Source organism: Culex quinquefasciatus, chromosome 2 (genome assembly GCF_015732765.1).
Source record: "Culex quinquefasciatus strain JHB chromosome 2, VPISU_Cqui_1.0_pri_paternal, whole genome shotgun sequence".
Classification (NCBI taxonomy): domain Eukaryota; kingdom Metazoa; phylum Arthropoda; class Insecta; order Diptera; family Culicidae; genus Culex; species Culex quinquefasciatus.
The window spans coordinates 52,190,386-52,202,973 of record NC_051862.1 but is presented as its reverse complement, the minus strand read 5'-3'; the positions used below and the strand labels follow the sequence as shown (position 1 = coordinate 52,202,973).

At 40.5% G+C, this 12,588-nt stretch overlaps 1 protein-coding gene across 1 annotated transcript; it reads right to left on the bottom strand.

Annotated features, from left to right (window-relative positions):
* Positions 1 to 11,139: 11,139 nt before the first annotated feature.
* On the bottom strand, positions 11,140 to 12,508 carry LOC6046949 (mRNA export factor). Its single transcript, XM_001864033.2, has 2 exons — positions 12,375 to 12,508; positions 11,140 to 12,309 (listed from the first exon to the last, which is right to left on the bottom strand). Exon 2 carries the CDS (start codon positions 12,294 to 12,296, stop codon positions 11,211 to 11,213), a length of 1,086 nt encoding a protein of 361 aa, XP_001864068.1. The 5' UTR covers positions 12,297 to 12,309; positions 12,375 to 12,508; the 3' UTR covers positions 11,140 to 11,210.
* Positions 12,509 to 12,588: the final 80 nt, after the last annotated feature.

Here is a 12,588-nt window from a genome sequence, read left to right as displayed (position 1 = left end):
TTTGCACGCTCAAAATGTCAAAATCACGTAGTGGTACCAATATTAGAAAAAAATGTAGCTGTTATGCTGGCACACTTTTTTGTAATTTTGGTTACACTGCGTGATTTTGACATTTCGGGCGTGCACCATTCGTAACGCTATTTTCGCTTAAAAATCTGGATAGATTTTTGCCTTCCTCACCTTACTGAGGAAAGGCTATAAAATCACTCGAAAAATGAACTTCTTAATTTGACCTCGTAGACCCACCTTCACGTATACCTATCGACTCAGAATCAAATTCTGAGCAAATGTCTGTGTGTGTGTGTGTGTGTAGGGATGTGGGTCTGTGCACCAAAAAATATGCACTCGATTATCTCAGCACTGGCTTAACCGATTTGGACCGTTTTGGTCTCATTCGATTCGTCTTGGGGTCCCATAAGTCCCTATTGAAAATTATGAAGTTTAGTAAAGTACTTCAAAAGTTATGCTAAAAAAACAATTCTGGCGTATGTCCGGAAGATTGTAAAAAGGGTGGTTTTTGTAAGAAACCCTGTCATGTTATACATTTTCAGAAAGGTATTAAAAAGACCTTTCCAATGAGCTTAAAACATCAAGGATCTGACAATCCTATCAAAAGTTATTAGCACTTAAGTGTTATTTATACACTTTTTGGAGGCCGGATCTCAGACATTTCAATGACAATGATGTCCGGGTCCATCATGCGACCCATCGTTAGTTAGATAATCGAAAAACCTTTCAAATGAGCCTAAAACATCAAGGATCTGACAATCCTATCAAAAGTTATTGACACTTAAGTGTTATTTATACACTTTTTGGAGGCCGGATCTCAGATATTTCAGTAAAAATGATGTCCGGGTCCATCATGCGACCCATCGTTAGTTAGATAATCGAAATACCTTTCAAATGAGCCTAAAACATCAAGGATCTGACAATCCTATCAAAAGTTATTGGCACTTAAGTGTTATTTATACACTTTTTGGAGGCCGGATCTCAGATATTTCAGTAAAAATGATGTCCGGGTCTATCATGCGACCCATCGTTAGTTAGATAATCGAAAGACCTTTCAAATGAGCCTAAAACATCAAGGATCTGACAATCCTATCAAAAGTTATTAGCACTTAAGTGTTATTTATACACTTTTTGGAGGCCGGATCTCAGATATTTCAGTAAAAATGATGTCCGGGTCCATCATGCGACCCATCGTTAGTTAGATAATCGAAATACCTTTCAAATGAGCCTAAAACATCAAGGATCTGACAATCCTATCAAAAGTTATTGGCACTTAAGTGTTATTTATACACTTTTTGGAGGCCGGATGTCAGATATTTCAGTAAAAATGATGTCCGGGTCTATCATGCGACCCATCGTTAGTTAGATAATCGAAAGACCTTTCAAATGAGCCTAAAACATCAAGGATCTGACAACCCTATTAAAAGTTATTGGCACTTAAGTGTTATTTATACACTTTTTGGAGGCCGGATCTCAGATATTTCAGTAAAAATGATGTCCGGGTCTATCATGCGACCCATCGTTAGTTAGATAATCGAAAGACCTTTCAAATGAGCCTAAAACATCAAGGATCTGACAATCCTATCAAAAGTTATTAGCACTTAAGTGTTATTTATACACTTTTGGAGGCCGGATCTCAGATATTTCAATGAAAATGATGTCCGGGTCTATCATGCGACCCATCGTTAGTTAGATAATCGAAAGACCTTTCAAATGAGCCTAAAACATCAAGGATCTGACAATCCTATCAAAAGTTATTGGCACTTAAGTGTTATTTATACACTTTTTGGAGGCCGGATCTCAGATATTTCAGTAAAAATGATGTCCGGGTCTATCATGCGACCCATCGTTAGTTAGATAATCGAAAGACCTTTCAAATGAGCCTAAAACATCAAGGATCTGACAACCCTATTAAAAGTTATTGGGACTTAAGTGTTATTTATACACTTTTTAGAGGTTTGATTTCAGATATTGTGATAAAAATATTGTCTGAATCTTTCCATGCGTTGGATAGGTTTTTTATCAGACCTTGCCGATGAGCCAGAAATATTGATGGTCTGCGAACCATATCAAAAGAAATGAGTAATAAAGTTGATTTGTTAAACATGTTAAGGGGGAATGTTGCTATTTTTACTGAATGTATTGACTTTATGAATATGAGGAAGGCACCAACCACCTAAAGGTGGATTAAGTAACGTTTTTTGTTTGAAATCATTCTTTAGATAAGAAATGCCTGTTATTTGTGTTTCTAGAAAAATCAGAAAAAAGCGGGAATTAGAAAATGGGAAATGTCGAGAATTCGCCAAAACCCGAGAAAATTCGGGAAAAAGCTCGGGAATTCCAAGCATACTTGTTTGAAAATAAAGGAGAAAAGCTCGGAACTTAACCTCAAAGGTAAACAACCGAATGAACTTTTTTGACAGGTGTCAGTTCCGGGACTTAGCGATTAAAATTATAATTTTGTTCCGTTTGTTCCGTTTCGCATGGACACAAACACGGCCAGGAACACGGCAAGGACATGGCCACGGGAATGGTTAGGAACAGGCTCCTACACGTCCAGGGACACGAAAACGGCCAGAAGCACGGGCACGAATACGGGCAAGAGTCCGGACATAGACACTGCCTAGAGCACGGCCACGGCTTGTACCTTCGAGAGAAACGGACAATATTAAAATTTAATCTAAAATTTGAGTTTTCTGAAAAAGTCGGGAATTTTAAAATAGGATTTGATTGGTCACCCTGGTTCGTCAATCAAACCACCCTACATTTTTTCCAAAGACGCCAAATCGATCAGAAAATCCCGTCTCGAGATAATAATGTTGCAAAAAATGGCTTCTTTTGATTTAGACAAATTGGGTCCTAAAATGAAGCTAAGATTGCTGATATAATTGTTTACAGCGATAAGGGAGCGTTCTTTTATTACGTAACGCAGTAGGGGGGAGGGGGGGGTCGGAGGCTGTGTTACGCTCCATACAAAAATTTTAAAATTTGTATGGAAATTTTGTTACGAGGTGGGGGGGGAGGGGGTCTAAAAGTCCGATTTTTCGCGTTACGTAATAAAAGAACGCTCCCTAAAGCTTATTTTTCTGAGTACATTGCACTTTGTACGACCACAAAGAGTTTAAAATGGATTTTAAAATCAATTTTGAATAATTAACATCGCGGTCCTACTTAACAGCTCGTTCCAAGGGGACCACAGTTGATCCATCGAAAAAATGTTGTCTTGTCAATATTTTTTGCATTAAAATGAAAAAAAAAAATAATCAGAAAATAGGTCTATTCCCGTACTTGCAGAATTGCAGAATTTCTGCAGCCTCTGCAGAATTCTGCAGCCGGCATAAGTAACTTTTTTGCAGCACGTTCCCGTACTTTTCAGCTCGATCTCTTCATCTCTCTCTTTTGCAGAAGTTCTGCAAGTAGAGAAGCGGCAAAAATTTTGCCTGGGTAGTGCGTTCCAGTACTTTTTCTGCAACATTGTACACAGTTGAGTGGATTTACTCAAATTGGGTATTATTTTTTTATTATTTCAAAATATTAAAAAAAAGGTTGACAAAAAAGGTAATTCAAAGAAGTTTACATATAGAACTGGGACATTGCAATGCAATAGGAATGCAGCACAATATTTTATTTGAAAAATCAAGGATGTATTATTTATTAAGTAACTAGAAATTAATTATGCTTAGGTAGAAATCATATATTAGAAACAACTTTTAAAATTTACATTAGGTAAACCATTTTACAAATGAGAATGGCAGGTACGTTTAAAAAACATGATTTGAAAAAAAGACAAACAAAGGTTTAATATCGAGGGACCAAAAATACATGTTTAATAGAATGTTTGAAAGATTATTCAGGATAACATAAATAAATTATGACTGGATGTCACATTAAAGAACAACGGTGACGCAGTAAAATCGACAAATAAAAAAAAATGATCACAAACTCAAAAATTTTAATATACATGAATTAAGCAATCGGGAAATTAAGAAATCCATAATTAAAAATATAAAAAAACTAATATTTCCACATCAAGAAACATTCAAAAACATTAAATCAGATATTTGAGAAATTTAAAAATGCAAATAATTATATCAGGGAAAAAACAATAAATCACAAGTTCAAAGCTTGAAAAATCAAATAATTAAAAACTAAATATTTCAAAATGATTAAAGTTCAAAAAATCTTAATTTAAAAATTCAAAATAAAAAAAAGGTTGAAAACATAAAATAAAACAACAAAAGTTTTTTTTTGACGAAGAACTTCGTCTTAGGGCTCTATACAGGGTAGCAATCCAAAATTTCCAAATGAAACCGAAAAATGAAACGCCTTCCCCAAGCAGAGGGGAAAATCACAGAAGCAACGCGGCCGACGGTTTTGATATAAATATAAACGCCACCCCCTCCACAGCATTAGTTTAGTCGGTGGTCTACCACCGAAGCGAGAGGAGCTCAGCTCTTTCGCGAGCGCCAGCCTTCTCTTCCCTACAAAACCACGGGAAATTTGAAAGCTGGCTTCAGTCGGTGGTCTACACCGAAGCGAGAGGAGCTCAGCTCCTCTCGCAAGCGCCACTAGGTGGCGTCTTCAGGAACTAACCTTCCCGCTTCCCTACAAAACCATGGGAAATCGGAAGGTTGGCTTCAGTCGGTGGTCTACCACCGAAGCGAGAGGAGCTCAGCTCTTTCGCGAGCGCCAGCCTCTCTCTTCCCTACAAAACCACGGGAAATTTGAAAGCTGGCTTCAGTCGGTGGTCTACCACCGAAGCGAGAGGAGCTCAGCTCCTCTCGCAAGCGCCACTAGGTGGCGTCTTCAGCAACTAGCCTTCCCGCTTCGCTACAAAACCATGGGAAATCGGAAGGCTGGCTTCAGTCGGTGGTCTACCACCGAAGCGAGAGGAGCTCAGCTCCTCTCGCAAGCGCCACTAGGTGGCGTCTTCAGCAACTAGCCTTCCCGCTTCGCTACAAAACCATGGGAAATCGGAAGGCTGGCTTCAGTCGGTGGTCTACCACCGAAGCGAGAGGAGCTCAGCTCTTCTCGCGAGCGCCAGCCTTCTCTCTTCCCTACAAAACCACGGGAAATTTGAAAGCTGGCTTCAGTCGGTGGTCTATCATCGAAGAGGAGCTCAGCTCCTCTCGCAAGCGCCACTAGGTGGCGTCTTCAGCAACTAGCCTTCCCGCTTCGCTACAAAACCATGGGAAATCGGAAGGCTGGCTTCAGTCGGTGGTCTACCACCGAAGCGAGAGGAGCTCAGCTCCTCTCGCAAGCGCCACCAAGCGCTTGGCAGTAGTGGCCACCACCTGGAGGCCCCGGGGATGTTCCGATAAGGGAACATTTGCGGAACCATAAGAGTTGGGGCAATATGGGTATCAAACATAAGGGATTTTGATACTGGACATGAAATTTGACATTTTGGCAGTAATGGCCGCAACCTAGAGTGGCCGGAGGCCCCGGGGATGTTCCGATAAGGGGACATTTGTGGAACCATAAGAGTTGGGGCAATATGGGTATCAAACTTCAGGGTTTTTGATACTGGACATGAAATTTGAAATTGGCGGAACCATAAGAGTTGGGGCAATAAAGGTATCAAAATGTAGCTGCTCCTCTGTAATGTTGCTGCACGGTTACGCAAAACGGAAATGAAATTAAATCCAGCCTCGGAATAGAGTTATCTACGTGCGTATGTATTGCGTGTACGTACACGAAAAAGATTGAGGTTAAATTTTGTACAGTCCAGCAAAACAAATGGCGTGCTAGTGTGCGTGAGAGCGGGCTTAGATAACTCTATCAGAATCACCTCGAAATTTACGAGCGATTACATATGTGTGTGTGTGAGTGCTTCAGCTCATAATTTTTGGATCGTCGTCGAGGCCACATCAGCTGCAGCAGAAGAGGGCGCAGAAGGCGAAAATTTCCCTAGGCAGCCTAACGGACAAACAACGAAGAACAACCGCTGCACCGCAGGAGAAGCAAACCGTTCTACCCTTTCCACTCCACTTAGTTGCCACCGAGATGCTGAACAAGTCGGGTCGGCTCATAATATCTGAGCCGCAGACGGGTGAAGCAGCAGCAGCAGGGAGAGAGAGAGCCCCAAATTCTCTCTTCCGGAGAAGGATTTCTTCTGAAAAATTACCTTTATTTTCTAGAGAGAGAGAGAGAGAGAGAGAGAGAGAGAGAGAGAGAGAGAGAGAGAGCAGCACCGAAGAGGGCAAATTGTGTGCGAATGCCGTAGAATGACACACCATACATACACACTCCCGTTTCATGGTACACGCTGATTGGGTTCGATGCGTCGAGTTTCCTTCCACGGATGTTCGATTGATGTATCTAAATTCGTCACCTGAAAAGGCCATCAAAGACTGCGACCAACTACAGATACACCCGGGGACGAGCAAAACCGCCAGCGGAGGCAACTTTTAGGCAGTGGAGTAAAATCGTTTAACCTAGTAGTACAACGTTAGTACAACGAATCTACTACGAGCTCGTGTAATTAGTCACGGCCCCGGGATGCACAGCGGGGTCAGCCAGGAAGCTTCCCCCAATCCGTTCAAAGATTTTGTTTACGCCAGTGGTGGCCAAAACCTGGAGTGGCCGGTGCCCTCAAAGAAGGTTCCCCCGGGGCAGAACCATACGAGTTTTGGCAATATGGGTATCAAAATTTATGGTTTTTGATACTGAACATGAAAATGGCCATTTCGACAGTGGTGGCCAAAACCTGGAGTGGCCGGTGATCTCAAAGCAGGTTCCCCCGGGGCCTGGGGGGACATTTGCAGAACCATATGAGTTGTGGCAATATGGGTATCAAAATTCATGGTTTTTGATACTGAACATAAAAATGGCCATTTCGGCAGTGGTGGCTAAAACCTGGAGTGGCCGGTGCCCTCAAAGAAGGTTCCCCCGGGGCCCGGAGGGCCTTTTACAGAACCATATGAGTTTTGGCAATATGGGTATCAAAATTCATGGTTTTTGATACTGAACATAATAATGGCCATTTCGGCAGTGGTGGCTAAAACCTGGAGTGGCCGGTGCCCTCAAAGAAGGTTCCCCCGGGGCCCGGAGGGCCTTTTACAGAACCATACGAGTTTTAGCAATATGGGTATCAAAATTCATGGTTTTTGATACTGAACATGAAAATGGCATTTCGGCAGTAGTGGCCACAACCTGTACTGGCTGGTGCCCTCGAAGCAGGTTCTCCCGGGGCCCGGGGGACATTTACAGAACCATACGAGTTGTGGCAATATGGGTATCAAAATTCATGGTTTTTGATACTGAACTAAAATTGACATTTCGACAGTAGTGGCCACAACCTGGAGTGGCCGGTGCCCTCAAAGCAGGTTCCTCTTGAGCCCAGGGTAACATTAACCGAAACATACGGGTTGTTGCAATATGGGTATCAAAATTCATTGTTTTGATATTGAACCTGCAAATGGCCATTTCGACAGTAGTGGCCACAACCTGGAGTTGCCGGTGCCCTCATGGAAAGTTCACCTTGGGGGAACATTTAGGACAATTTCAATTTCAATTTCAGATTTCACTAGCAATCCAAAAACTCATTCATTTCTTTCGGTTATGTCTCTGACATACCATATTGAACTTTTTGGCAATATGAGTAATAAATCGCTGGGGGTAATAAATCGATAATTGCGAAATTATTGAAATTGAGAATAACTCTTTCGTAATCAATTTGAGCCCTAAAAAGGGCTTTTTAATGCTTGCTGTTGAAATTTACTTGGCTGTCGCCGATGGCTGGCAAGAGCCTTGCCAAAACATTTCCCCATCGCGAACAACATTGAACCCTTCCAGGTTCGGTCTGCCCTTCGCCGCGATGCTTCTCCGCCTTCAGCTATCTTTGTTGCCGCTGTGTCGTCCCTTCCTCGTAGACTGTCGAGAGTGATTTGAGTACGCAAATGAAATAGATTTTCGTTTTGGGATTTCGTGGAACGAAGAAATCTAGGTGGCGAATGCCGTAGGAAGGCAGAGAGAACGCCGTAGAAACGTCAAAACGAGAAAAAAGTCTTGTAATGTGTGGGAATAAATCGTTTAATGTGATTCAAATTTGTTGTGACGCAAAGAAAATCTTTAACACATGGTTCAGACTGGCTCTCTGTAATGAATTGGAGTCCTGATAATGGTTTTTTATTAATTCAAAATATTTCTAAAAAATTGTTCGATGCCAAAAGTTTAATTGATGAAATGATTTCAAATCAACTGGCACGAAAATCTTGACATTACGATTAGCTGTGAAGCGTTTCAAAACTTTAGACGTTATCCAACGTCAAAATACCATAAGATCTTAGAGCAGAAATACCATAAGATCTTAGAGCAGAAATAAATAGATCTTAAGAAATAACCGTTTCGTGATTGATTTTGTGGCCAAGAAACGCAAATAATAAAACTATAAAAAAAATCATTAACTTTTGTGTCCGAAGTTCTTCGTCATGATGGTTATGCCTGTAGCATTACCACTGCACCTTTTTATATTTATGAGATCAAAACACAACAAATCTCGCAACAAATTCAAAAGCTACAGTTGAAAATAGGGTACGTTATCCATTAGTGGACCCCTTTCCTATAGTGGACCCTCTTTGATGAAAAAATCAATAAAATCCCAATTTCAAGCGTGTTGTTGTCTACAAATCTTTTATTTGGCATGTTCAGCATCATTTAAAACAATGTTGACTGACATTGAATTGTCCTTTTTGCCAAAATAAGTGTTTTGAGTTCGACATCTGAAATCAAACATGGCCACTAGCATTTTCACAACAAAACAGCATTTCTATTTTATGATTGAATTAATTATACAATCATTTTTTGACTGGTTATTTAACTTCAGTAAGTCAAAATAATGTAAGTTTAAGGAACTATACTAAAATAAAGCGAAGAACTGCTCATTTTCAAGCAAAAATTAGGGGGGTCCAATATAGGACAACGAAAATCCTAACTTTTCCAAAAGTGGCCCCCCTGTTAATTTAACCTTCAAAAATGAAGAAAACTGTGTACTTAAGCAAAAGTTTCTCTTAAACACACACTGAACGCTTGTTGTACTCAACCTAATTGTATATTTTTTTCAATTATGAGTATAAATATAGCTGTTTTCATGTTAAAAGTATCAAAAATGCTGAAGCCGTAAGAAATCATAACTAATAACAAACTATAGTTAATTGTACTTAAAAGAAGCATCATAATCAATGTTTGAAATGATATTTTATAAGAATAAATCAATAACAAAACATTTTTTGAAAATAAACATGCGTAGTTTTATCAGTAACTGTAAACAAATCTATTGTTTTGTTTAGGTCAACTGTTTATGTAATTGATATGAAAAATGTGCATCAAAATTACTTTTTTTAATCATTTTATTGTTGACAGTTGTTCTTGAAACGTTTTCTTTGTTTTTTTTTTCGGAAATAAATGTGTTTAAATGTCCGTTAGTTTTTTTTTGTATTAAGCCAAATTTGTGAACAAAACATGTTTGTTTATGATAGAAAATCCATCTTTTATTCATTATATCTATCATAAGACCTCCACCAAGCATCAAAACACCAAATATCGGTTTAATTTGGTATAAAAATAATAGTTTTCCTATAGTGGACCCGGGTCCACAATCGGATTATGGACCCGGGTCCACTATAGGAAAAGGGGGTCCATAACAGGCAAAAAAACTTTTTTTTTCAAATGGCTATTTTTCTGCTCAAAAACAAATTACTGATGAAACAAATAGTCAAAAGTGTTCAAAAGACTTCAGATTTCATTGTTATGTACAAAGGGTTATAAGAAAGTGCTTAAAATATTGAAAAATTGTGAAAAATGCGCGTCGGCTCTACAAGGGGGTCCACTAATGGTTAAAATACCCTAATAAGATAGAAACTTAAAGAAATTAAAATTTCAAATACAAGTAAAATGAATAAGTTCTGTAAATCAAAATTATTAAAACTCAAATATAAAAAAAATAGGAACAGTCAAAATTTCCAATCTCTAAATCCTCTAAATTTGAGTTTCTAACCTAAAATATGACTTCGAAAAATGTGTATTTATATGATTCAAAGTGGCGTAGAAATTAAAAGTTCAAGAATTTAAGAATTTAAGAATCTAAGAATTTAAGAATTTAAGAATTTAAGAACTTAAGAATCTAAGAATTTAAGAATTTTAATTACGACAAAATAACATTTGTTTTTTGGTTCATATAAGAATACAAATTGGTAACACCGTTAAAGGTATAATTTATTATTAGCCAATTAAATTTACCTGTTATTTAACACACATATTTAGTATATTCCGAGGTATATTAAAAAACAATTGAAGATCAAAAATTATTCCTAAACAAATATTTATTTGAAATTATTAAACTCAAAAGAAATGTGTCTTTTGAAAGTTTTTAAAAACAATTTGATTTGTTGTACAATTTTTTGTTGGGGTACTAGCCGTGCTGTTTGAACTAAGCCTGAAATCGTTAACATAAAAAAATCGTTCTCAATAAAACCAGACATCAAAAAACTACCCCAAAATCATCTATAATTACAACTTATAATAATGCTTAATTTCACAAAACTTGCTCATTTTATGTAAGCGTGTAGTCAACATCCATCACACCAAATTGCAGTAACTTTTCAACAAGAAAGAGAAGAGAGAGCTTGCAGAAAAGTACGGGAACGGTTTTGCTGCAACTTCTACCTCTCTCACTGCAGAAGTTCTACCTGAGATAAAAGTTACTTTTGTTGCAGAAAAGTACGGGAACGCTCTGCTGCCGTTTTTGTGCAGAATTGCAGAATTCTGCAGTACGGGAATAGACCTAATTTTTAATCGTGGTTTTCACCGTTGGACATAAAAATTGACAAAGGGCTAATTAGTAGAGAGCCTGGATCTTATTAGAGAACGGACATCTCAAACCAAAAGTACCAATCGAAGCACGAGAACTGTCAAACGGAGGTACCAATCGAGCAAAATCCTTTGTCTTATGCTCGTTTGGTACCTCCGTTTGACAGTTCTCGTGCTTCGATTGGTACTTTTGGTTTGAGATGTCCGTTCTCTAATAAGATCCAGGCTCTCTACTAATTAGTACCCAATTAAAAAAAATACAAAGAAATAAGTCGATTTACAAAAACAAGAGAACCTACACAAATTACAAAACGACAAAACTTTCAATCGATTTGAAATTGGGATTTTTATTGAATCTTAGCATGAATTGTTACAAAAAACAGAGTAAGCGCTTAACTGGTCGCCCTCGGCTTAAGCTCCTCGTAGCACGAGCGCAGGAAGATGTACGTCTTTTTCTGTGGGTTGTTGTACTCGTGACCCTTGGACCAATCGTACCCCACGGTGTACGCGAAGATCTGCCCGTTGGCGTTGAAGCAGCACTTGGTGATGGACTGGTCCATCGCTTCCGACGACTTGAGCTTGGTACGGGCGTCCTTGTCCCAGAAGCTGAACGTTCCGTCCGAACCGACCGTCGCCAAGGTGCCGTGGATCGGGTGAAACGCGATGTCGTTGACGGCGTAAATGTCCTGATAGCCGGAGGAACCGTTCGAGCGGTGACACTTGAAGGTGAAGTTGTCCTTTGGGTTGATCGGGTTCACGTACTGGATGGCGACGCGACCTTCGATGGAACCGAGCGCGTATCCGGTTGGGGTTTTCTTCTTGTCGCGGAAGATCGAAACCGTTCGGTGCTGGTACTTGAGCGGACTCTCCTGCTGCTTGTACTGGGTTGGTTTGTTTTCCAGCGAGTAGATGAGGACGTGCCGTCCGGCGGTTCCCACCACGGCCATCGGATAGTCCACGTCCGCGCAGTAGCACCGTTCCGGCAGCTGGATCGACATCATCGGCTGGGGCGTTCGCGTGTCCCAGAACTTCAGCGTTTTGTCCCACGACCCGGTCATGAGGCAGGTGTAGTTCGTGCCCTTGACCCAGTGGCACGTCTTGATCGGGGCGTCGTGTTGGGCCACCTGAACAACCTGGTCCGACGCCAAATCCCAGCACTTGACCTGCTTATCGGCGGACGCGATAAACACCTTGCTGCCATCGTCCGCCCAGCACACGTCCAGCACCGGTCCGCCCATCGTCTTGATCGACTTCCCGACCGTTTTGCCGCTCTGCTCGACCTCCCAACAACGCACGCTGCTGTCCCAGCTGCCGGCGATCAGAAAGTTCTGCTGCAACGTCGCCGGACTGAACTCCATCGCCGACACGGTGTCCTCTGGTGGGGACGTCACCTCAAAGTCCTTCATCGGGTTGACCGGGGCCACCGCCGTGGTGCCTCCAAAGGCGGAAGCGCCGCCCAGAGTTTGCGCGCCGAACATGGCTCCGGGAATGCTGGCTCAAAACAGTTTAATTAGCTTCAAAATCAATTGATTGACTTACAACACGTCAAAACTCACCAATTTGATCGGGAAACAACACGAAAGAAGCCCAACTAAATTCGATAAAGCGCGTTTTAGTTTTACACGCGCAGTTTTGTTTGTTGGTTTGGTCAAAAATTGCGGTTCGATTTTGTTTTGAAAAAAAAGTGACAGACGAGCGCGCACGGTGGGTTCGAGTTTGCGCGAAAGAAAAAACATCGCACCGAGGGGTAGGATTTTCGTGCACACCTCC

What these genes read in the sequence shown, in the direction of transcription:
- LOC6046949 (XM_001864033.2), bottom strand. Translation starts at nt 12,296, where the DNA reads ATGTTCGGCGCGCAAACTCTGGGCGGCGCTTCCGCCTTTGGAGGCACC.